This window comes from Pogona vitticeps, chromosome 1, assembly GCF_051106095.1.
Source record: "Pogona vitticeps strain Pit_001003342236 chromosome 1, PviZW2.1, whole genome shotgun sequence".
Taxonomy (NCBI): domain Eukaryota; kingdom Metazoa; phylum Chordata; class Lepidosauria; order Squamata; family Agamidae; genus Pogona; species Pogona vitticeps.
The window spans coordinates 266,813,067-266,837,786 of record NC_135783.1 but is presented as its reverse complement, the minus strand read 5'-3'; the positions used below and the strand labels follow the sequence as shown (position 1 = coordinate 266,837,786).

The 24,720-nt window shown below is 40.7% G+C and overlaps 1 protein-coding gene across 3 annotated transcripts in view; it reads left to right on the top strand.

Moving 5' to 3' along the window:
• The window catches only part of DKK3 (dickkopf Wnt signaling pathway inhibitor 3), a 50,492-nt gene extending 25,988 nt beyond the window's left edge, over positions 1-24,504 (top strand). For all 3 annotated transcript variants that reach the window (XM_072985766.2, XM_072985767.2, XM_078383941.1), the window contains exons 5-8: positions 12,680-12,772; positions 14,642-14,786; positions 21,288-21,444; positions 23,269-24,504. In XM_072985766.2, the coding sequence (XP_072841867.2) occupies positions 12,680-12,772; positions 14,642-14,786; positions 21,288-21,444; positions 23,269-23,500 (627 nt within the window). In that variant the 3' untranslated portion in view covers positions 23,501-24,504. The remainder of the gene's footprint in view (positions 1-12,679; positions 12,773-14,641; positions 14,787-21,287; positions 21,445-23,268) is intronic.
• The last annotated feature ends 216 nt before the right edge of the window (positions 24,505-24,720 follow it).

The window sequence follows — 24,720 nt, the reverse complement described above, 5'->3', positions numbered from 1 at the left end:
GACCATGCAAAAAAGAGCTGCTCATTGCCTTGCAGAGGTTGACTGAATGAAGTGTCTTCAATGTCATCAGACAGAAAAAAAAGTGGGGTTAAGGTTAGTGCTGCTGCTCCCTACCAGTGGGCAGATGTACTCCCCCCCCCCCATGACTCCTGTGAGCAGTCTGGAAATACCAGCACTGATAGCAGTGGCTATCATTTTGAACAGAATGTTCTTGGATTACAACTCCCAGAAGCCTTCACCACCACCTCTGCTGACCAGGATTTCTGAGAGTTGAAGTCCAAGAACATCTGGAGGCCCACGGTTGAGGACCGCTACCATAGAAGAAATGGAGTAGCCCTCATAGTCAACAAAAGAGTAGGAAAAGCTGTACTGAGATATAATCTCAAAAATGATAGAATGATGTCAATAAGAATCCAAGGCAGACCTTTCAACATTATAGTAATCCAAGTTTATGCACTAACCACCGATTCTGAAGAGGCTCAAATTGACCAATTCTATGAAGACTTACAACACCTTCTAGAACTGACACCAAAGAAAGATGCTCTTCTCATTCTAGGGGACTGGAATTCTAAAGTATGGAGCCAAGAGATAAAAGGAACAACAGGAAAGTTTGGCCTTGGAGTTCAAAACAAAGCAGGGCAAAGACTAATAGAGTTTTGTCGACAGAACAAGCTGGTAATCACAAACACTCTTTTCCAACAACACAAGAGATGACTCTACACATGGACAGCACCAGATGGGCAATACCGAAATCCGATTGATTATATATTCTGCAGCCAAAGAAGGAGAAGCTCTATACAGTCAGAAAAAACAAGACCTAGAGCTGATTGTGGCAAAACTCAAGCTTAAACTGAAGAAAGTAGGAAAAACCACTGGGCTAGTCAGGTATAATTTAAACCAAATCCCTTATGAATACACAGTGGAAGTGAAGAACAGATTTAAGGAACTAGATTTGGTGGACAGAGTGCCTGAAGAACTGTGCATGGAGGCTCGTAACATTGTACAGGCGGCAGCAACAAAAACCATCCCAAAGAAAAGGAAATGCAAGAACGCAAACTGGCTCTCCAACGAGGCCTTACATATAGCAGAGAAGAGAAGGGAAACAAAATGCAAGGGAGATAGGGAAATTTACACGAAATTGAATGCAGATTTCCAAAGAATAGCAAGGAGAGACAAGAGGGCCTTCTTAAATGAACACTGCAAAGAAATAGAGGAAAATAATAGAAAGGGAAAACCCAGAGATCTGTGCAAGAAAATTGAACTCCCAGAAGTACAAGCTGGATTTTGAAGGGGCAGAGGAACTAGAAACCAAATTGCTAACATGAGCTGAATTATGGAGAAAGCCAGAGAGTTCCAGGAAAGCATCTACTTCTGCTTCATAGACTATGCAAAAGCCTTTGACTGTGTGGACCACAACAAACTATGACAAGTCCTTAAAGAAATGGGAGTGCCTGAACACCTTATCTACCTCCTGAGAAATCTATATGTGGGACAGGAAGCAACAGTTAGAACTAGATATGGAACAATTGATTGGTTCAAAATTGGGAAAGGAGTATGACAGGGTTTTATATTGTCTCCCCGCTTATTTAACTTATATGTAGAATACATCATGCGAAAAGCTGGACTGGATGAATCCCAAGCCGGAATTAAGATTGCCGGAAGAAACATCAACAACCTCCGATATGCAGATGATACCACTCTGATGGCAGAAACTGACAAGGAATTAAAGAACCTCTTAATGAGGATGAAAATGGCGAGTGCCAAAAATGGCCTGAAGCTCAACATCAACAAAACTAAGATCATGGCCACTGGTCCCATCACCTTCTGGCAAATAGAAGGGCAAGATATGGAGGCAGTGACAGAGTTTACCTTCTTCAGCTTCATGATCACTGAAGATGGTGACAGCAGCCACAAAATCAAAAGACTCCTCCTTCTTGGGAGGAAAGCGATGACAAACCTTGACAGCATCTTAAAAATCAGAGACATCACCTTGCCGACGAAAGTCCGCATAGTGAGAGCTATAATTTTTCCAGTAGCGATGTATGGAAGTGAGAGCTGGACCATAAAGAAGGCTGACTGCCGAAGAATTTATGCTTTTGAATTGTGGTACTGGAGGAGACTCTTGAGAGTCCCCTGGACTGCAAGGAGAACAAACCTATCCATTTTGAAGGAAATCAACCCTGAGTGCTCACTGGAAGGACAGATCCTGAGGCTGAGGCTCCAATACTTTGGCCATCTCATGAGAAGAGAAGACTCTCTAGAAAAGACCCTGATGTTGGGAAAGTGTGAAGGCAAGAGAATGGGGCAATCTAAGCTACCAACATGAATTTGACCCAACTCTGGGAGCAGTGGAAGACAGGAGGGCCTGGCGTGCTCTGGTCCATGGGGTCACAAAGAGTTGAACATGACTTAACAGCTAAACAACAACAAGCTGGAGGTTTTGGTTTTTTTTTTTTTCCAAAAAGCTAGTCTTCTAAGGGTTTTTCCACATCTTCTGCTAATGGACTTTTATTTATGCTTTTTGAGTGTCTGACTCAGCAGTAGTTGTTATGAGGAGTGCAGTCCAAAAGAATACACAGCCATCAAGGCCAGCATCTGTTTGGAATAGATGTAAATAGAGAACCTTTGTAAGCTATCTCTGTTTCAGTTGTGCCTTGCAATATCTCCATGGAATTTCTGCTGTCCTTTGAAGCATTCCCTTTTCAATAGTAATTGAAAATGGCTCAGTTTTCTTGTGTAGCAACTTTGGTAGTTAGCCCAATCCAAGGGAACATCAAAAAAGAACCTCCAGTAATGCAAGGAGAGCTCTTACTCATTTCAGAGGTGCAGGGAGTGTTAAAACCTGGTGAAAAAAAATAAGGCCAAGTGAAAGCAACACTAAAGATTTAAATGGCTTATCTCTGATATGAATTCAGAGCAGGTAATTTTGGCTGTGACATCTCATCTCTAGAACTCAAGAGTCCTACCTGACAAATATTTGTTTTTTAAGAATAGGATGAGGATCCTTAAATATAATTCCACTGTATTTCTATGTGTGTCTTTAGACTGTATCAAGTGGTGCACCACTGTTGGCTGAAGTGGCTTCTGCCAGCCTCCCTTTCCCATCCTTCTCATTTCTCCTGCAGCTCCCTGTACACTTAAAAAAACTCGAGGGTTGGGAAACCCTCTAGAGCAGCTATTCTCAGTGAAGGCCACATGGCTCCCTGAGAGGCCCTGGCACATTTGAAGGAGGCCACAGACTGGAAATAATTCTCCATGTACCACATTATAAGGTTTATTGTGCGACTCATACAATCCTGATCCAGACTATATTTCTTTCATATTGTGTAGCCCTGGCCCCCCACCTCAAAAAAGGTTGAGAATGGCTGCTCTAGATGATTTTTTTCTGAAGTGGAGAGAAGGTCTTGATGCTACTGCTGATTTTCATATTGGACTTAGCCTGATGTGATACAACCATAGATAACTGGATTTTGTCTGTTGCCAAGCATTCCAGTGTGTGCTTACTCAGAAGCTCCACTTTATTAATGAGGCTTATTTCTCAGTAAACATGTTCAGGATTGAAGCCTTAATCTGTTTTCTTTGGCTGGGACATCAAACTTTTTGGGCATGTGGCTAAAATATTGCTTCCCTCACCTCTTGTTTGATTTGTTTTGTTCTCATGATATTTTCCAAGCTGTGTGGATCACCTGAATGCGTGACCAGTGTTCCACAGCTGTGAATTTCATGAACTTTTAATTGTGAATTCCCTAAGTTAAGGAAGCAATAACACTTAATGGTTGAAATTTTGTGTATGGAGCTACGGCATATAAGGCTGATGACATCAACAGCTGCATTAATTTTTTTCAGAAATAAACATGTTCTGATTTCCACACTACCAAGTCCTGAGACTTTCTTGGGATCTCTTTCATTGTGAGGACAATGAATTGGGACCACAGGATGGGGGAAAGCCTTTAATTTCTGAGAATCGCCAGAGATGGAAAAGGCATATTTGTGGCAGTGATTTTTGGAAATTAAAGATTTTTTTTCCACCCCTGATCTTGTGGCTCCCTACCATTTTCCCACAACAAAAAGGGATTCTGTGGAAGCCTCAAGATTTTCATGGGTAATATGATTTTTTAAAATTATTATTTCTGAACAATCAAGATGGCAGGTGATATCATCAACCTTGTGCAGTGCAAGTTAAAGCAGGAGGATCTCACCCGATGCCTAACTATGCTTAGAAGTTTCTCCTTGTGGTTGGGGAAAAAGATGAAAAGGAAAAATGAAGGAGAAGAAGACTGTCTTTTCTTCCTCTCTTTGGAAAACAGATGAAAGCAGTTAAAAAAATAATTTAGATTACTGTTACAACATTCTGTGAAGCTTGAAAGCACTTTTCTCCATTCCTCTCCATTAATGGAATTTGTTACCATTAGGATCCTTCACATGGTCATGCTGTGAAGACTACAGCATAACTTAAAATGATTACAGATGGCACATCACAAAATTCCCTTCAATTGTTAGAAAACTAGCAGTACAGATTGTGACTATTTTCTCCATTCTGTAGTTCTGAACATGAAAATAGCAGCAGTTGGGAAGGGCTGTTCAGAAATACAAAGAAATACAAAGAACAAAGCACTGAGATAATTCCTCATTCCTTCCGTATGTCCAAGTTCAAGAGGAGGGCTAGGACTCTTCCCTGTTGAAGTGTATTTTATGTACAGAACCCTGTTTGTAAGGCCTCAGAAATGCAGCCTGAATAAAGACAGCTCCTCAGATCCCTCCACAGCTTGTAAGCAGGAACAAATTCTTTAGCCTTCCACCACTGGCCAAGGTCATGGAAAGAGTGGGTTTGGGTGGGCCTGCTGTGAAGTGACCAAGTTTAGGAACACGGCTGTTGGCAGCAGGAAATCCGTCATACCAATGAAACAGTATTTTATGGAAGATGAGAGAGAAAGTGGGTGGGTGAGAACCCCTTGTTCCTTTTCTCTTTTTGACTGATTTCTAATGAGAAACATCTGACCAAGAAAAGAAAATTAAGAGGTTTGGCCCTCTTGATTTTTTCACCCAGTCTCTCCCACTCCCACTCAGTGACCACTCCCATTTTCTATTCAAGTGGGAAAAAAATCAGCAACAAAGTGGTTTAAAAGTAATTATAACTGATTTTTAAAAATTTTCATTTTTATTTTCTGCATTTTATTCCTCTATTTCCTTCTGTATTTCCCCAAGAAAGACACTAATAACCAGAAATGTGCAACTTACTAATGTGACTACATCTCCTCAGATGGTGATTCTAAGAACTGTGGTCCAGAAAGGAACTTCTTCAAGCTCCTCTTTGTGTTTCAAAGGCTGCTTTGAATTAAACACAACCATTTCTTGTGCCACTTTTCCACCAGTGTTCAATAACGCTGAGAGGCTTTAGTCTCTCTCTTAAAAAAAAAAAGTTTCATAATTTCCCTTCAGCGATGAATCATGGAAAGTTCCAATGTAGTTTGTAACAGAAGACGCGAAAGTAAACCAGACCATTTTCATATTAGAAATAGCAATGCAGTGTGGTTTTCCAGGAACAGCCTTTTGTACCAAAAGTTATAAGCATAATGTACAGGTGTTCCGTTTCCTTTAACATTTCTAGTCCAGTACTTTGTATAGTATAATAGGTGACTTCCACCTGTGTGTGTGTGTGTGTGTGTGTGTGTGTGTGTGTGTGTGTGTGTTTTTGCGTGTTTCTGTTCTTAGGCAACAGATTTTCTGTGTCATAAAAGAATAACACATTATTATCAAACTTGTGTATCTTCACTGCCAGATATGAATAGAGATGCTTAAAGCGTTTTCGGCCTCCTGTGCCAAAAATCTAACTGGTATTGGGTCATAATATCTGCCTTGACTGAGAGGAATTGGGGGTTGGCACTGTTTCCTCCCCTGCTTGAAGTGGCTGAAGGTCTCTGGCTTACCTTAGGCAAGCTGCTATTATAACTTTGTAAACAGCTGTTTTCCTGTCCTTTATCTTTTCAATGATTTTATTCTCTGGAGCCATGCCTATTGCAACTTGTCTTTAAATAAGGAGTTAAATTTAGATGTTTGCTAATGGTTTAAAAATGAATATTTTTATCAATCCCAGAAACTTGGGTCTTTTTGGCATTGGCTTGGTTCTTGCCTTTCATGTTTCTTTGAACCTTAATGCCATTAAGGGGAATTCCCTGGCCATTGTTCAAATCAGTGGAAGGATTAGGAACTCAGCTTCTTTCCCTCTTTTAGTCTGGACTGAAGAGGAAGCAATACCTTTACTTCCCTTCAAGCTAAGCAGCCTGGAAGGGAGTGAGGCCCTGTGGCCTGTTGGTTGGTTGCCATTAGAGATGCGGACGAATTGCCATTTTGGCAATTTATCCTCCCCATGAACCAATGAACCACAAATCAATTTGTCAGTTCATTAGAGGAGGGAAGCTGACACCCCACCCCCACAGCCTACCCCCCTGCCCCCTTTTCTCTACCCCTGTCACCTCCCTACCTTGGCTGCTGCAGTCTGTGCCACCGCCGCCGCCACCATCTGTGGCGACCTGTGCTACAGCAACCTCCGCAGTCACCATCCACCGCCAATTGCTGTGACGGCCTCCACCACTATGATCTGCCTTAAGGGAATCCGGGCTGCCCTTTGCAAAAATGACAGCTGCAGCTTCCCTGTCTAAGAGAAGCTATAGCTGCCATTGTTGCAAAGGGCATCCTGGATTCCCTTAAGGCAGGCTAAGGTCAGCCAGTGTCCCTTATGGCAAGCCATGGTGATGGAGGTCATTGCAGTGGGAGGTGATGGATGGCGGCAGTGCTGGGCAGTGGTGGATGGTGGCAGTGGCTAAGGTAGTGCTATATAGTGTTATAGACTAAGTGCTATGTTTTAATGTGAGCTTTTATGGAAAAGTCCACTTCTTCAGACTTGTCACTGACTTCTTTCAATATGAGGCAGTTCAGAAATGAATGATTCTTCTGTACTGGAGTTAGGTATTGAAAAACAGTTTGTGATATTAAATAGATTCATTCTGTGTTATACAGAAGCCTATATTCTTTGCCAATAAGTTACATTTTTTGCATAATTTAAAATGAAGAAATAAAACATTCCTAAAATGCACTAATTCTACATTTAAATCATTCTTTTTGGCATAACATTATCATCTATATAGTTACAGTAGTATAAATGGCTCTTTATGCCTTTTTTCTGGTTCACTTAGCATTTCTTACTGTCTGCAAAAGTACTTGGAAACCATTGCAGCCAAAACGTGTCTAAGATTCCTAGTAATATTTCTAAGTTGTTAATCCTTCAGGATGCTGACTGCTGATTTCTGGAAATGTTTGAAATTGAAGTCTGCTCCAAGCTCGAGGCATAGCACAAATAATTAGTTTTAAATGCACAATAAATTGCTCTGCCATCATAGTCTAAAACCATTCATTACTCAAGAGAATGCAGTTCACAAGATTCAGGATTGGCATGTCACGTACAGGCTGTTGTTTGCTTATAAATTGTATGTCTGTACTGTGACGTAGCTAAAGCTGTCTGGATGGTGCCCCAAATAAGATTAAAACCATAAAATAGACAAATGTCATAAAGTAGAAGTAAATCTAAAACAGGCATATATAGCATGACCAACATCAGCAAGTAACAGCAGTTATAAGGATCTGAAAAAGCACGATCACATCTTTTAAAAATATATGTAAACTGTTAGAGATAAAAATGGTCTGCAGACGGAGCTGTACCAACTTTGAAGTTCTCCAGAGAGGACTTTCAATAAAGGGTGGTACTTCTGGAAAGACATTTCTGTTTGCTGGTTGCCTCTCCTCATTTGGTGGGTAATTGGACAAGAGACAGGAGGTGATATTAGGATCATGTGGGGAGAGGCACCTTCAGTCATTCTGGTGCAAGGGGAAGTTTTATATTATTGAGGGGGCATGCCCCACATGCCAGTCCCCTGTTTTTAGATTTCTCATCTCTGAAGTGTTCTCTCCATCTATGATTACCATGGTGGGCTGCTCACAGTTTTCTTCAGCTCAGCCTCATCTTCTAGATGCCTTCCTTGCTTTCCTCCATAATGCCTTATTGGCGGCCCTTACATGGTCCATGGACTTTTGTCAACTAAGGCTTAGTATCTTGGGGGAACAGGTTTGCTTTCCCCAGTTTCATAATGTGGATGAAGCGTCTGCAGGAACTGAGCAGAGCATCTCCTAGAAAGCTCTACTTTAGAATTAGTATTATAGGAATCCTGATCATGGCCAGTTTGTAATGGACAAAATCCAGGGTCACCAAACCTTGGAGGCATGCAAGAAAGCCACCAAATGTAGTTGTCCAGTGCAGCTGGCAGCAACTACATAATATATAGACATCTTTCTTTTCTTAAACTGGTGGCCCAGGTATGGGGTGGGGGTTCATGGGGTGGGTGTGTTCTTGGAATCTCAAAATGCTCCTTACCTCAATTTTTTACTGAGTGTAGTGAGGGTGCAGCAATGACTGTTGGTTGTCCAACTGAACTTCACATGTTTTCAACCCACTTTCCTTCCTACTTTATTCCCCCCCCCAAAGTTTACCTTGATATGTTGGGGGTTTGGAAGTGACTCTGTTTGTGTACAGTATATATATGTGTGTGTGTGTCCTTGAATCCACTTACAAACAACATTTCTTCTGCTTACAAAAGGAGTCTTTCTTCATTTTTAGCCTAGGCTCACTTTGCTATTTCTGTGCCCCTGATCACTGCTGAAATAGAAAAATATCTTTTGGATCAGCTTTGTTTCTACTTCACATTCATGATCCTGAAGTTACTCTGTCTTTTGTGCACATTTATATCCACCCTAGGGACGTGGTGGTGCTGCGGGCTAAACCGCAGAAGCCTGTGCTGCAGGGTCAGAGGATCCAGCAGTTGTAAGACTGAATCCACGCAACAGAGTGAGTAGATCAATAGGGACCACCTCGGTAACAGTGTTCCGTGTCTAAGTTGCACTGGCCATGTGACCACGGAAGATTGTCTTCAGACAAAACGCTGGCTCTATGGCTTGGAAACGGGGATGAGCACTGCCCCCTAGAGTTGAACACGACTGGACAAAAATTGTCAAGGGGAACCTTTACCTTTATATCCACCCTGCCCTCTATCCCACAAACCACAAAGGCTACAAGTCAGTGCTGCCTATGCCCAACTGCTAAGGTTGTGAATACTGACATCAGAACATTTCCCAGAAAGAGACTGGAAGCTCATACAGATAGCAGAGTGCACATGGCATAATATTACCATATTGCCCACAACTGATTTGAGATGGGTCCTTATCCTATGGCTCCTGGGACATATTTTTACTGAACGTTGGTTTGGAATTTATGAATTGCGAAGAGCAGAATCCTCAAATATTGTGTAAGGTACAATAAGATAGTCCTGGTGGTGTGTACATGATGACTAATATGCTTTACAAAAAGTAATGCAAAATACAGGACTTCAAATGTCAAAAGAAATTGTAGAGCCTCATTTTAAATTTGTAGTCACATTTAAATGGCCAGGTTTCCTCCCATAATCCATGGCAGTAGGAATTCAGTCCTTGCCCATTTATTTATTTAATTGTAATGGTCTTGCATTAAACCTGTGCCTTATTTGGCAAAGAGTCAGTCCCGAAACCAGCAAAATCGGGGAGATGGAGAGGGGACAGATTGTATTTGTCCTCAGTGTGGAAGGGATTGTCACTCTCAAATTGGCCTTCTCAGCTACACTGGACGCTGTTCCAAGGCCTCTATTCAGAGCACATTACCATAGTCTCTCGAGACTGAAGGATGCCTACAGTACAATATTCACAGTGGGCGGCACTATAACCTTTGCATTTAAGACAAAAAAAAATCCTTTATTGGTTTATTTATTGAGATTTAAATGTGGATAAGCCAGTAAAGTTTCTGTCTAAATGCTCAGTTGAAACCAGCAACACATCCAATCTGTCACTTCACTCTTTTTGCAGCTTCAGGGCAGTAACCTGCTGTGCTAGAAGCTGTTTCATGCTTCCACCCTTATTTTTATGTGTCTAACTTTGGCATTTAATTATTTATTGAAATTAAACTAATTCCTGTATGCTAAGTACAGGAGACACCAGATGTTATATATTTGCAAAAAGGTTTGAATAGAGATGACTTAGCTTTGCTAGAATTTAAGTAAACTAATAGAAATAACTATAGCTTGTTCCCTGTCTAGTCATGCTGGCCACGTGACCACGGAGGATAGTCTGCAGACAAGCGCTAGCTCTATGGGTTGGAAAGGGAGATGAGCACTGCCACCTAGAGTTGGACACAACTGGACAAAATTGTCAAGAGCTTTACCTTTATAGTTTGTTTATTTGTTTGTTTAAAACATTTTTACTCTGCATTTGCCTTAAAAATGACCCAAGGTGGCTTCCATCATAAAAAGACAGTATTTAAAATCTAAAAACAGTAAGTAAACAAATATTTAAAAGAATCAAACAAGTACCACACTAAACATGGTAAATCAACACCAAAAACAGATTAAATGCAGCAGGGCACAACACTCCATTTAAAAAAACCCTTTCAGACAGCCAATCACTAAGAGAAAGGTCTTTGTCTGCTTGCAGAAGGACAGCAAAGATGGGGCTAACCTGGCCTCCCATACGAGGGAATTCCAGAGTTCAAGATTTAAGGTTGGGTTGAACAGCTAGTGGTCATCATAATACTTTATTTATTTGTTAGTTAAATTTCTGTCCTGCTTTTGTGCCACAGCAACCTCGTGAAAAGCAAAAGCAAAGTGTGTTGCTTATATACTGCCCCATAGCACTTAAAGCACTCTCTGGGTGGTTTACAAGTTAATTATGCTGGCTACACATTGCCCCCCCCCCAGCGAGCTGGGTCCTCATTTTACCGACCTCGGAAGAATGGAAGGCTGAGTCAACCTTGAACCAGTTACCTGGGATTGAACTCCAGGCCGTGAACACAGTTTTGGCTGCAGTACAGCAGTTTAACCATTGCACCATGAGGCTCAGTGAACTAGGTGAGGCAGAGGGAGAGCCATTGACCAAACTCATCCCATGATTTTCATGTCTTAGTAAGGGCTTGAACCTAGATCCTGCAAGTCCCAGTCTAACATTTTTTGCACCACATGCTCTCGGTATCTTTGTAATGCCTCTCCCAACATCACTCACTGTTGACTCTGGCTCTTGGACTTCATCTCCTAGCACTACTGGTGTTGTGTTTTGGAGGCTATGCTGGCTAGATATGATAATTGTAGTAATCCAGCAACAATTGAAGGCTCATACATAGCTCATCCTTCCCTGATTGAGCTGCCTCTACTTAAAACTAGACTGAAAAACGGGTTTGGTTAAGTGTAAAGGGCTGGCAAATCAAGTCAGTCTTCTCTGTAGGGTATTTTTCTCTCCAGTGTCCCTCTTATTCAGGAGTATGGAAGATGTCATGAGAGTGATGCAGTTAGTGACAGTGAGGTAGCTACACTTCTTAGGAGTCTAACAACCTGGCAAAAAGGCCATGGCAAGTGTGGAGGTGTCTGCTGTTGTATTGACAAATGTGATGTGTGTGGAGTAGTCTCCCATTGACAACAAGAATATCTGGCTAGGTCAGGTCAGACCCATGTATAGCTGCTCATTGGAATAGCCAATATCCAGTCACATGGTATTATAAAAATATTCTTGCACTAAATTGATATAGGATCTGTGCTGCCAAGACCTTTTCACAGCTGACTGCATAGGTGAGAGATTCATCCATAGAGGTTTGCCAGAGCCTAGTCAGGGTACATGTTTGAAATGTGGAATGTCTTAACAATAAAAATACTCTAGCAGGAAGAAGATCACAGTTTTGAAGTTATTTGATACAGCATCTCAAAAGAATCCAGAGCAGGGCATGAGAAAAGACATTAAACAATGAAGAACTGAAAATATTCGGTTCTACAAATAAGTCAAGCAGGATGGGTGGAAAACCTTGCAGCTAGCAACAGGAGGTATATTCAGTCTGAGCATCAGACTGCTGTGGAAAGTTAGCACTGCAGTTGGACGGCCTGTCTCCTGTGTGGAGCGAGGACTGGAAAGACTGACAGCACGAAACTTGGCTACAGAGCGAGAGCATACGGAACACAACGGAAACAGTGGCTGTCTCAGACACACAGGGAAAGCCTAGTGGGAAGCACTGATCATTGCTGTTTTTCAAGCAGAGCTAAAGATGTTACCCAAGCTCAAGTTAAGAAATACCACAAAAGTTTAATCCTGCCTAAACAGTGGTAACTGGATACATCCTGTTGCAGAGATGGACTGCAGGCCCACACACAGTAATAGGGCTTTCACAGTTTATATTTTTTCCACCAAATGATCTGAAAAAATGTGCCATGAACTCCCATTATATGATGCCTCCACTGCGTAGAATGGTGCTGCTGTTGTAAAACTGATGGTAAGCACAGTTCCATATCCCCAGGATAGCTCATTGTGCAGAATTTAAAATTTTGAGGGGAAAAAAAGTGAAGTCACATTTTCAGTTAAGTGTTAAGGCATATCTTGGGGAAGAATTTTGCCACATGACCTATGTTCAGGAAGAAACGGTGTAGCTCAGTGGATTGGAGTACCAGGGACCAGGAATTCAGATCCCCACTGTGTTTCCCTGGGAAGGGGCCAGCTGAGAACATCCAAATCATGTGTTCCTAACATCCATATGTTTTGTATTTGTTAAATATAATATTTCTCCCCTCAGGAATGCATTATTGATGAAGATTGTGAGACTGGAAAATACTGTGAGTTCTCTGGACTGGAGTACAAGTGTCATGTGTGCAAAATTCAACACACAGTGAGCATTGCATTTTTTAAATTCTCACTCTATCAATCTGCTTTTAAGGTGGTGACTATTATTAGTTATTAGCATTGGTACTGGATATTACTCATAATAATTAGTGATGCAATTATAAAATAATAGCAACGACAGAATTAAATAAGGCCTTTATAGAGCTCCTGTCCTCTGAGCAAAGAATTTGCTTCTGTTTCCAGAAATGGGCTCCAGCGCCACCTATCACCTGCAATCTTTGACAAGAAGTTGCCTTAAAAACAGACAAGCAAGCAGTGTTAAAATGCTATACTTCTCAGAAGTTGAATTATGAATACAATTGAGTTCAGTGGGGCTTACTCCTGTGAAGATGTAGGTAGGAGGTAGTGAAGCCCGAAAGATAATATGATTCCTGAAGGAGATGTTTACCAACAACTCCGTTTCCCCTTCTCCTCCTTCCCCACAGACTTTTCCCACAGGAAGTAGATAAAACATAGGTAAAAAATACAAACTGCTGTCAATTAGCCAAGGAAGAGAAGTATGTCCTAGGAAGCAGCCATTGCAGTTTTCCCTCTTTCTGTATTCGTGAATTTACACAGTGCCTTCCAACTGCCAATGAACCCTTTATGGCTGACTCTTCTCTTACAGTGGAACTCAGATATCAGTGGTGGAAGGAGGGGAATGACAGAGAAAAAGGTCTACAAAATGATATGCCAGGAAAAGGTGTGGGTCCAAAGGATTTTTAGTACTTCTGGTCCTCAGTCTATCATCCTGTAGCTTCAGATCTATGCTAGTCCTGGAGCTGCTGTAGGTTATTTCACACTTATTGAAACCAAGAGAAAAAAAAAGTGGCTAAAAATGACTGGGAAAAGAGGCAGCCACAAAAATGCTGTTCATTCCTCATTTCTGGTCCACTCATATGAGAGTGGTAGCACTTGGGATAGTACAGAGTCCCTGTTTGAGCTCCATCTCACTAAATCTTCACAATAACACTTTGCCATACTTGTTCTTCCCCCCTTTCTTTTCTGAAAAGACAGGTTTTCTTTAAAGAGCAAAAAAACAACAATCTAGCTTTGCTTTAAAGAAAGTAATGGAATGACAATCCTCCAGAAGGGGGTTATTTTGCCATTCATCATCAGTAATCATTCTCTCAGGATTTCTGAGACCAAACTGTCTTCTCACATACTGTATGTTTTCAAAGGGGAAATCAGCTCCATGTTTGGAGCCCTGACAATTGCTTTATGTTTTGGTGACAAGTGGTTTAAAAAAGGAGTCCAGTTCCAGGATTTTAGGATTTTTCTCCTGCTTGGTTTCTCTTTGTGAACAATAGTGAGCACAAGAGAGTATCCTGTAGACCATCTTGACTACTGACATTGATGTCATCAGCATTCACGCTGTCCTTTGCTATGTAAAGTTAGGCATCCTTTTTCTTACTGCCAACATGAGCATGATATTGTGCAGTGATATTGCATCATTTACTGGCATTTTCAATCATGGATATACAAGCAGAATATCTCGCATTCATAAACTGCTGGTTTTTTAAAAATATATAATTGAATCTACTTTGGGAACTTCAGTCAAACCTGCTGTATCTTCATGACTGAGGTGGATATACTTGTGAGGCAATCTGCTATTTTGTTATAGAATTACTGATGTAATGATGCAGTGTTTTTCATAGCTGAAAACACTGATGATTATTTGAAGCAGGATTAAACTACACAGATTTAATCAGTTGTCATAACTAGAGTAGATATTTTGAACCAGTGGAATCTTATGGAGTTGTTGACCCACCAATGCCTAAATTTACTGTAAAGAGATTGTATTGACTGGATTGATTATATCTACCAGTTAGTTGTTCACCTGTGAATTTCCTTCATTTTCCTGCTCTGCCCTCAGCGTTGTTCTCGAGATGTAGAATGTTGCGGACACCAGCTATGTGTCTGGGGCGAGTGCATAAAAACTGCCTCTAAAGGAGAAAATGGAACCATCTGTGAAAACCAGCATGACTGCAGTCCAGGATTGTGCTGTGCTTTTTCAAAAGGTCTGTCACTTCAGCATACATTCTTGTTCCTATTCTTTCCCATGGATGAGAGATCAACCAGCTAACTACATCAGTCTTTTGTGTTTGAATTTCTGTGTATCTGAATCTGTGTCTGTTACTTAATGATTGATACCAAAGAACATTACAGCGAACATAAAATATCCATGAACTATCTGTAAGATGAAGTGTGAGCAAATGGACAAACATTTGCCTTGGCAAAATAGCATATTTTATTTCTTGGTGATTCTTGTGTGTTTACTGAACACTGCTGCAGAGTATCAGAATATGTGATATAGCTGGCATGGTGGACTATCACCACTCAGAAGGGGTGTGTGCTGGTCTTCATATTGTGTATTTTCAACCTTAAGGAATCCCCTCTTTAAAAACATGAAGGGAAAACAAGAAAAAGAACCCAAACTGCTATAAGAATGAAGTGACAAACTGGAGTGCTTTCACTGGGACAGCTTGCCTGAATCTGAGCAGTAGACCTCTGTCTCGGTTCATATCCCATACAGTACTAGGGTCTGTGTTTGCTCAGCAGCCAGAAGGAAGCTTTCAGAGAAAGAAAGTTTACTGTAATTGTTTCAGTTTCTTTTCATATTCACTCAAGCTCAGCCAGAAAGTGATTGTTCTGTACAAACGTATCATAGGATAGTTATTGTACGTGACCCACTTGCTTATAGTCTCTGGCCAGCTATAAAAGAGGACACAGGAAGCTGCCTTAGACTGATTCAGATCACTGGTCCCTCTAGCTCAACACTGACAACTCTAGCTGGCAGCAGCTCTGCAAATTGTTGAGCAGGATCCTTTCCTATACTAACTTGGGATCTCAGGTGTTGCTTGCTCATTTGCTATCCTTTTACTAACCAGACTTGGCCTTGCTTGACTTCTGAAATCAGACAAGGAAGTGGACTTGTTCATGAAAGCTCACATTAAGATATAGCAGTTAGTCTTGAAGGTGCCACTACATTTTTGTCTTTTTCTTTTCGCTGTGGCCCCAGGAGCAGTTTAGGCAACTCCTTCTTTGGTGACTGATGGTAAAGATGTATTTTTCAGCAGGAGAAAGGAAGGTGATGCTAGAAAAGGTATATATGGCCAGTTCCACTGGGCAACCATGATGACTGAGATTACTTTGCATCTGCTTGTTATTAGTGGTGTATTGTGGCCTTGTAACTGCCATGAACATTGAGAACATTTTTTCTAACTCAGCAGTCAGATTCTGCCAGAGAAAAGGACAGGTCATTAGCTTGGAAACATAGATCAAATTTGATGTTAAAGAGAAGGTATATTATGTGTATGTGTATCATTGCCTGAAAATTGATATATGTGTGTGTGTGTGTGCACAGAACAAGACAGATGACATCACTTCCTCTAGACCTGGCTGATGCAACTGCACTGCAATACTTGATGAACACACCTGAGTAGATGAGATCACCACTTTATGATTGGACAGACTAGGCTGGACTTATGTATAAAAGTAGTCAGAGAACACTGTTCGCTCTCTCCTCTATTACTCAATTTCTGCGTGTCACTCTGTCGGTTTGAACACTGTATGCTGATGCTGTTGATGATACAAAGCTGTATGTATGTCCTGTAAATACTGTAAATTATTTGTAAATACACCACCGAGAAAAGGCAGCATTGTGGTCGTTTATCTGCGCTGTACTCTGCTGTACTCTGCAAAGAAGAGATAAAGACGCACCCGAACCACACACGTTCCCGGGTACTGAGGTTATGGGCCCAGCACGCTCCCGCTGCGCAAGATAAAAGGTGGTGAGTAAACGTTGTGCAACGTGGGAAGAATAAATAAATGAAAAAAGAGGAGGAGAGCAGTGACAGCGAGACAGAAGCTAGTTCGTCTGTGGGGAAGGTACAGAGAACAAAAAGGCTTCAGAGAGACAGGACAATGGCAACATACAGCTCAGGAGTTGGTGCTCTGGCTATAAACAGGCTAAATGAGCAGAACTATAAAACGTGGGCAATTAAAGCGGAGATGTTGTTGAGAAAGGAGGGTCTTTTTCGCTACATTATTAACCCCCCAGCGCAGCCCGATGATGAGGAATTGGAGCAGAGTGAGAAAGCTCTAGCAACTTTAGTGTTGTCCCTTGAAGATACCATTTTAGTTCATATACAGGGACTAACAACAGCCCGGGAGGTCTGGAATAGACTAAAAGGGATTTATCAGCGAGAAACAACTGGAACAAAAATAGCACTTACCAGAAAATTGTTCCAGTGCAGAATGCAGCCGGGGCAGAGTGCATCGGAGCACTTAAAAAATATGAAAGACATGTTCAATCAGCTTCAACTCATGAACGTTGTATTTCCCCAAGAGCAGCAGGTTTATATACTTCTTAGCTCGTTAAATGACTCTTATTCTATGCTGATAACAAGCTTGGAATCGTTAACAGATGCTCAGCTAACTTTGGAATATGTTTCGAGTAGAATTTTGCAGGAGGAACAGCATTTACAGGAAAGAAAAATGAATAAACGCCAAAGCCACGTGGAGGCTGGACGGGATGGATATCCGGAAGCCAGCAGACGTGCCGCGGAAGAACAAAGGGGGCGAGTCCTGATGACAAAAGCTTGCTTCTTGTGCGGTTCCACCAATCATCTCCGGAAAGACTGTGATGCAACAAGAAGTCCTCCAAACCATAGAGGTACAACAGGAAGTCCTCCAAATCATAGAGATGTGACCGGAAGTCCTCCGGACCATAGAGTCTACAGAAAAAAGGGCTCCAGGAGATTTCAAAGAAGAGACAACGTGGGACAAATCTCTTCAGTAACGAATGACACAAGAAGCAGCAACAAAACAGAAATGATTAGATGGTTGTTAGATTCTGGAGCTGCAGAAAATTTGTCTAATTCTTTAGAAATGTTTTCTTTTATAGGTAAATCTGATCTACGGCATGTGACGATGGCGAACGGCCAGCAGGTGGCGGTCAAAGGCAAAGGAACTGTGTACGTCTCTGCATTGAAAACTGAGATAAGGGAAGTCTATTACACTCCAGGTTTAGAATTTAACATTATTTCTATTGCGTCTTTGGTAGATCAGAAGTTTGCTGTAAGTTTTGAAAAACAGGAGTGTGTGATAAAGAAAGAGGGCACTTTAATTGCAAAAGTGAGGCAAGAAAATAAATTGTATTTCTTACAGAGCCAGGCACATGAAGGTGCAAACACATTGCAAGTGAACAGACCACAACATGATAATTGCATACACTTGTTGCATAGGAGGTTGGGTCATGCAAATTTTAGAACAATACAAAAGATGGAGCACTTAGCCAGGGATGTAAGTTTGAAGAAATGTCATAATTACCTGGACTGTGCAGTTTGCAAAGCAAGTAAAACATGTATAGCTCCAAAAGGAAAGAAAACTGAAAGAATTACTACTAGACCTTTTGAATTAGTGCATACTGATTTAATGGGACCATTCCCACCATCGCTAGGGGGAGCGAGATTTTGTATGGTAATTACTGATGATTTTTCGAGATTTTCTTTTTGTTATACGTTAAAGTCTAAGACAGAAGTTTTTGACACATTCAGAAAATGGTTGGTTGCAACAGAGAGAAAATTTGGCCTCAAGGTAGCTCAGCTACAAACAGACAGGGGCACAGAGTTTACAAACCACAGGTTTCAGAGGTGGTTGGAGAGTCTAGGCATTAGACACAGATTGACAAGCCCTTATAGTCCCTTTCAAAATGGTGTTGCAGAAAGAAGGAACAGAGTATTGCAGGAGATGAAAGACTCAATGCTTGCAGATGCTAAACTGCCACATGGGCTTTGGAGTGAAGCAATACTCACAAGTAATTTTATTGTTAACAGAATCTATTCTTCTGCCATAGATGAAACGCCATACTTTCTATTATACGGTAAGAAGCCATGTATGAAGTACTTACGCGTGTTTGGGTGCACGGCTTTTGTGCACATACCAAGACAGCTACGAACAAAAGGTAAAAGTAAAACGAGAAAATTAATTTTTGTGGGTTATGAACCAAACAGCAAAGCTTACAGGTTTTTTGATGGCAACAGGGGCGTGATCATATCAAGGTCTGCTAGTTTCAATGAGGGTGAGAACTGGGACCAAGTACATGCCAATTCACAATTATACATTCCTCTGCACTCAAGAAGAAACCAAATTAGAAAGGCAGGAACACAGATGCGAGATGAGGAACCCTATGATGAAGATGCCACAGATAACGAGGCAGATGTCGATGAAGAAGAAGAAGCTACTGCAGAAGAAGAAGGGCCTGCTACAGATGATGAAGGAAAAGAAGATGAAGAACATGAAGCTCACACAAGTAGGCAGTCAGAGAATCAGACACATAGTCCCAGAAGGTCTCAGAGGGCTAACAAAGGGGTTCCACCACAAAGATACGGTTTGGGTGGTGTTACAGTATGTAATGTGTATGTTGAGCCTAAAAATTATAAAGATGTCTTAAAGCTACCTGATTTAGAAAAGAAGAAATGGATGGAGGCCATGGATGAGGAAATGAAGTCCATGAAGAAACACAATGTATTCTCTGAGACCAAACTGCCAGCAAAAACAAGGTAATAGGATGTAAGTGGGTGTTTAAAAGGAAGTTACAAAATGATGGAAATTACAGATATAAAGCAAGGTTAGTGGCACAAGGTTTCACACAGAAAAGATTTGAACATTATGACCAGGTATTTTCGCCAGCAGTTAGGTCTGAAACACTAAGAGCTGCACTCACATTTGCTGCCGCCAAAAATTATGTGATTCACCATTACGATATTACTACTGCTTACTTGAATGCAGATTTAAAAGAAGAATTGTACATGGCGAAAGCACCAGGTTTCCAAGGTGACAAACCAGAATTAGTATACAGATTAAATAAATCCATTTATGGCCTCAAACAATCCGCCAGAAACTGGAATGACTGTTTACATCATGTATTGGTAAATTTAGGTTACAAAAACAGTCTGGCGGATCCTTGCATGTACACCAAGAAAGTAGGTAATGAGTTGAATGTACTGCTTGCTTATGTAGATGACCTATGTTTCATAACCAAAGACCACAGTCAAGTAGAGCTATTTGAAAGACAATTAAAAAAGAAATTTGAATTTAAAAATCTGGGCCCCATACAAAATTACCTAGGCGTACAAATAAAGAAAACAGAAAAGGGGTTTGAGTTAAGCCAAGAACTAAAAATAAAACAAATGCTAGAAAAGTATAACATGGAAGATTGCAAATGTGTAAGTACACCTATGGTAGTAGATTTTCAGAAAGAAGATGAAATAAGCAAAGAATTTGAGGACCAAGAGTTATACCACTCTGCAATTGGCAGTTTAATGTACTTGGCCAATTGGACGCGTCCTGACATTGCAGCGTCAGTAAACATCCTTAGTAGATATGTGGCAAATCCAAAAGAAAAACACTGGCAAGGTGTGAAAAGAATATTTAGATATTTAAAGGGAACGTGTAATTACCACTTAATATTGAAGGCATCAAAGAGTTTAAAGTTGTCAGCCTATGTAGATAGCGATTGGGCCAACGATGAAACTGACAGGAAATCAATGACTGGGTTTGTCGTCAGACTTGGAAACAGCATAATTGGTTGGAAGTCAAGGAAACAAGGGTCCGTGGCTACCTCAACTTCAGAGGCAGAATTTGCAGCTTTGTCTGAATTATGTTCAGAATTGATGTGGTACAAACAGTTAATAAAAGATCTGCAATGCAAAACTGATGACACGATAAAGGTAATGGAGGATAATACAACATGCATACACATGGCTAATTCTGATAGAATAAAGAGCAGAAGTAAGCATGTTGATATAAAATATCATAATGTGAGGGAAGCTATTAGAGAAAAGTTAATTGAGTTACAGTATTGTAGCACTGAAGAGAATGTGGCAGACATTTTAACAAAACCATTATGTGCTCAGAAACATGAAATGTGCATAGATGCAATGGGAATGTGTAATGTTTAATAAGTAACGGATTCATGCAATTCAAAATAGGGGGAGTGTTAAGGTATATTTTTCATTGCCTGAAAATTGATATATGTGTGTGTGTGTGTGCACAGAACAAGACAGATGACATCACTTCCTCTAGACCTGGCTGATGCAACTGCACTGCAATACTTGATGAACACACCTGAGTAGATGAGATCACCACTTTATGATTGGACAGACTAGGCTGGACTTATGTATAAAAGTAGTCAGAGAACACTGTTCGCTCTCTCCTCTATTACTCAATTTCTGCGTGTCACTCTGTCGGTTTGAACACTGTATGCTGATGCTGTTGATGATACAAAGCTGTATGTATGTCCTGTAAATACTGTAAATTATTTGTAAATACACCACCGAGAAAAGGCAGCATTGTGGTCGTTTATCTGCGCTGTACTCTGCTGTACTCTGCAAAGAAGAGATAAAGACGCACCCGAACCACACACGTTCCCGGGTACATTATATGTTTTTCTGTGTTCTGTACATGAAACTAAAGTGATAAGAAGCACAATTGATTCTCATAATCTTTATGTACAGATCTTCTGTTTCCTGTGTGCACCCCATTAGCAGGCGAGAGAGAACCTTGCCACGATCCTTCCAACAGGCTTCTCAATCTCATTACATGGGAACTGGAGCCTGATGGAGCCCTGGATCGCTGCCCCTGTGCTCATGGATTGAGCTGTCAAATGCAAAGGTAAGACTCTGAAATAAGTAGCATTAGCTGGGTGTCATTTGACCAGAACTGCTGGCCAAATTGGAGAGTGAGTCCTGAATGTGAATGAGGGCCAGAATAGTTGTGAATGTCATGAATACAATCAACACGCTACCCCTGGTTAGGCACTTCCCTTCTCATGTGTAGGCCTATGTTCATGGTGCGGGATGGGAACACACTTAAGAGGCTCATCTACAAACATCTCACTACCCATAAATTAGTTAGACCTCCATACACGGACATGAATTGTCTGAAAGGGACTCTGTAAGAAGCCCTCTTCAGGTGTTAAAAGTATGTATTGGAAAGTGTTCTAGCCACTTACTCCTTTAATTCCATTGCCCTCCACAGGTAGGAGGGTAATGGAAGTAACAATGTCTCTGAAGAGGGACAGCCTGTGAAATCCATAGGAGTTCTTCACTTGAGTTGGGACTTGATACATTAGGATCTTGAGCCCCATGATGAGCCTTCAGAGGCAAAGCTCTTCATTTTCCGCTTCATCAACTTATTACACCACCACGTCCCTCTACTTATTACATAGGGGGCAGCAAAACTGGATGTGGAGGAAAATAGGGCTCAAGTGCTCCCTTTTACACATGGCCATTCTGCAGTTTCTCCTGCCTGAACATGACTAGTGAGTTTGAGTTCCTGGGATGAGGAACCTGATCAAATACACTTTGCCAAATACACTTCAGGCCATCTGTTCAAACCTCCATGCCCAATGCATGAAGGTCTTCAGCATGGCTGGTGCATTGGAACATTTGGTTTACATACATCCTACCACAAATTTAGTCTTACCTGAGTTCAGTCAAATGCTTGGATAGGAATATTTAGAGTCTTTTCATTGTATAAACAAGAGGAAAGTGAAAGGAAAGGTTAAGCAGACATAGGACTTATTAATACCAGTGGAGGTTTCTCACGTAATGCAAATAAAATAGTTTTGCTGGGTAGGGAAAAGGGAAAAGGAAGAGTTAAGCTTCACTCTCCACAATCCCAAGACTTTCCCCTTGGTTGCTGTTCTATAACCAAGTCATGCATGGTAGTCACATTCCCAGGATTAACTTTGCGTACAGTTTGGCCTTAAAAATGAATATCTGATCCACCTCCCAACTTTAGTGTGGATAATATTGGAGATTCTTGTCTATAGCATTATTTTTTTAAAGATCTCACACCACATATTGTCCAGAACTTAAGCAGTTTGAGGAAATTTTTTACAAATTAAAGAGTTGGCTAAGTTTTTTTTATCACTATTTTCATGTGAAATAGCAATATTTATTTTTAAATAATTATAAATTTTTGGTAATTCTGAATGATTTTGTTCTAATTTAGCAATTTGGTTATTGTTCTTATTAAGGATTGTTATTTTCTCTTAATGCTTTTATATTTCAGCATTAGTTTTCTGTAACCATTTAACACTAAAAAATGCTGACATTTCCTGGCTCTAGTTTTACTAGTTTTAGGTATAATAGCCTTCTTAGCTGTAATATGAAAAATGCCTAGTGCTCACCCTTAACCCCTTCTCTTGGTAAGACCAAGAGCAGATTTTATCTTCCTGAAAGTATTTCTTCTGTACTGAAGACAAATGAACACCCACCTAAACCTACCCAGTGTTTACTTATTTGCACAAGTACTCCTTTGTATGCATTAGTTCCCATGTGGATGACAGTGTTATGACCACCGCCACTGTACAAAAACCAAAATAACATAGGGGTCCAATTCTTATTGGTGTGCCTGATTGTACAAACACTCTGACAGCAAACATCTGTGTGAGTGATGCTAACAAGCAGAATGTGTAATTTCTCCCCTCAGTTCCAGCAGCGATTCTCACTGTGTACTCCCATTTAATAAGACCCAATCTGATGAGAAGAACCCTTCAATAATGGATGAAATAGCACTTCTGGATTTCGTAACACAAGATATTCCTGGTGACTATGAAGACAGGCTGGTCAAAGAAGTGCAAAAAGATCTGGAGGAAGAAACAGCTGACTCAAGGGAGCTGGAAGACCTGGCCGCTGACCTGCTTTGGGGAGATGAAATCTAAGTGAATGAAACAAATCAGTGGATTGTTCACACATTTTTAGCAATTGACAGGTGTATTGTTTGATGTCCCTGCACAAAATGAGCCGCCCAGAGACCTTTGGGTAGAGTGGGCGGCATATAAGTTGAGTGAATGAATGAATAAAATAAACACATGCATCTACATACACCTACCTTCTCTTTCTGCTGCATAGAAGTGCAATAATCAAGAATATATTTTACATAGTTAATAGCCCTCTGCCCTGCATGACAAGCTATTTTCTTTTCTAAAGCTCAACCCAAATTCTGCTTTACCAAATACGACCAGTGGCTTTCTGTACGGACAAATTCTTAAAATTTAAAAACAAAGCGTGTTTTGAGCTTGTTAATCAGTACATTAATTTAAGTCTATTTAAGATTATTGGTGGTTGTTTGAGCACTCTGTTTTCTGTATATATTGTTTGTTCTTTTAAAAAAAATTATCAGAGGAAGAACTGGTGTTTCGACTGGATGCTGTTTTCTTTTTTATTCCCTTCTCTTAAAAATATAATCAGTGAAATTGCAATAAATACTGTGCTTGGGTTGTTGCTGTTGTTTTTAAAAACAATTACAAGGCAGCAAGCTCTCAGATGAAGTAGAAAGGACAATGGCTTGAATATTTCTGCTCTTTGAAAATCCAGGTTGAAAGGCACCATTGACTTTAGCAAGAGCAAAAACAAGTACTTCCGAGGGTCGTTTCCAGTGGGAAAGGGTGGTTAGCAGCCAGTCCTTTGGGTAGCTGCATTTTCTGTCCCAGGATGTGTATCTTGCATGTGCCAATCTGTAAATGAGCACAGTAAAGCCACAAGGTTGGAGTTACATAGGTACAGCCTGTTGCCTTTCCAAGAAATATTGCATTTATTACTAATAGAGCTATGAATATAAATGATTGACTCCATAAAATTATTTTTAAAATAAGGTAGTGCTTTTGAAAAGATGCAGCCTGCTCTAAATTTCCTGTCAAGAATAAAAAACTGTCAGTTAAATCTACCTTTTAGTATTTCTTGGTTTTAATCTGGACCAATCTGCTTGTTCTAGAATTAGTTCTTTGAAATTAAGATTCATTATCTTAGACCAATGAGTTTATTCTTTGTAATAATATCAAAGCACTCAGAGATGCAAAGTGGGATTCTAGCTTACGAAGTTTTACGTGTACAGTGGTGCCTCGCATAGCGATGTTAATCCGTGCAGCAAAATCGCTAAGCG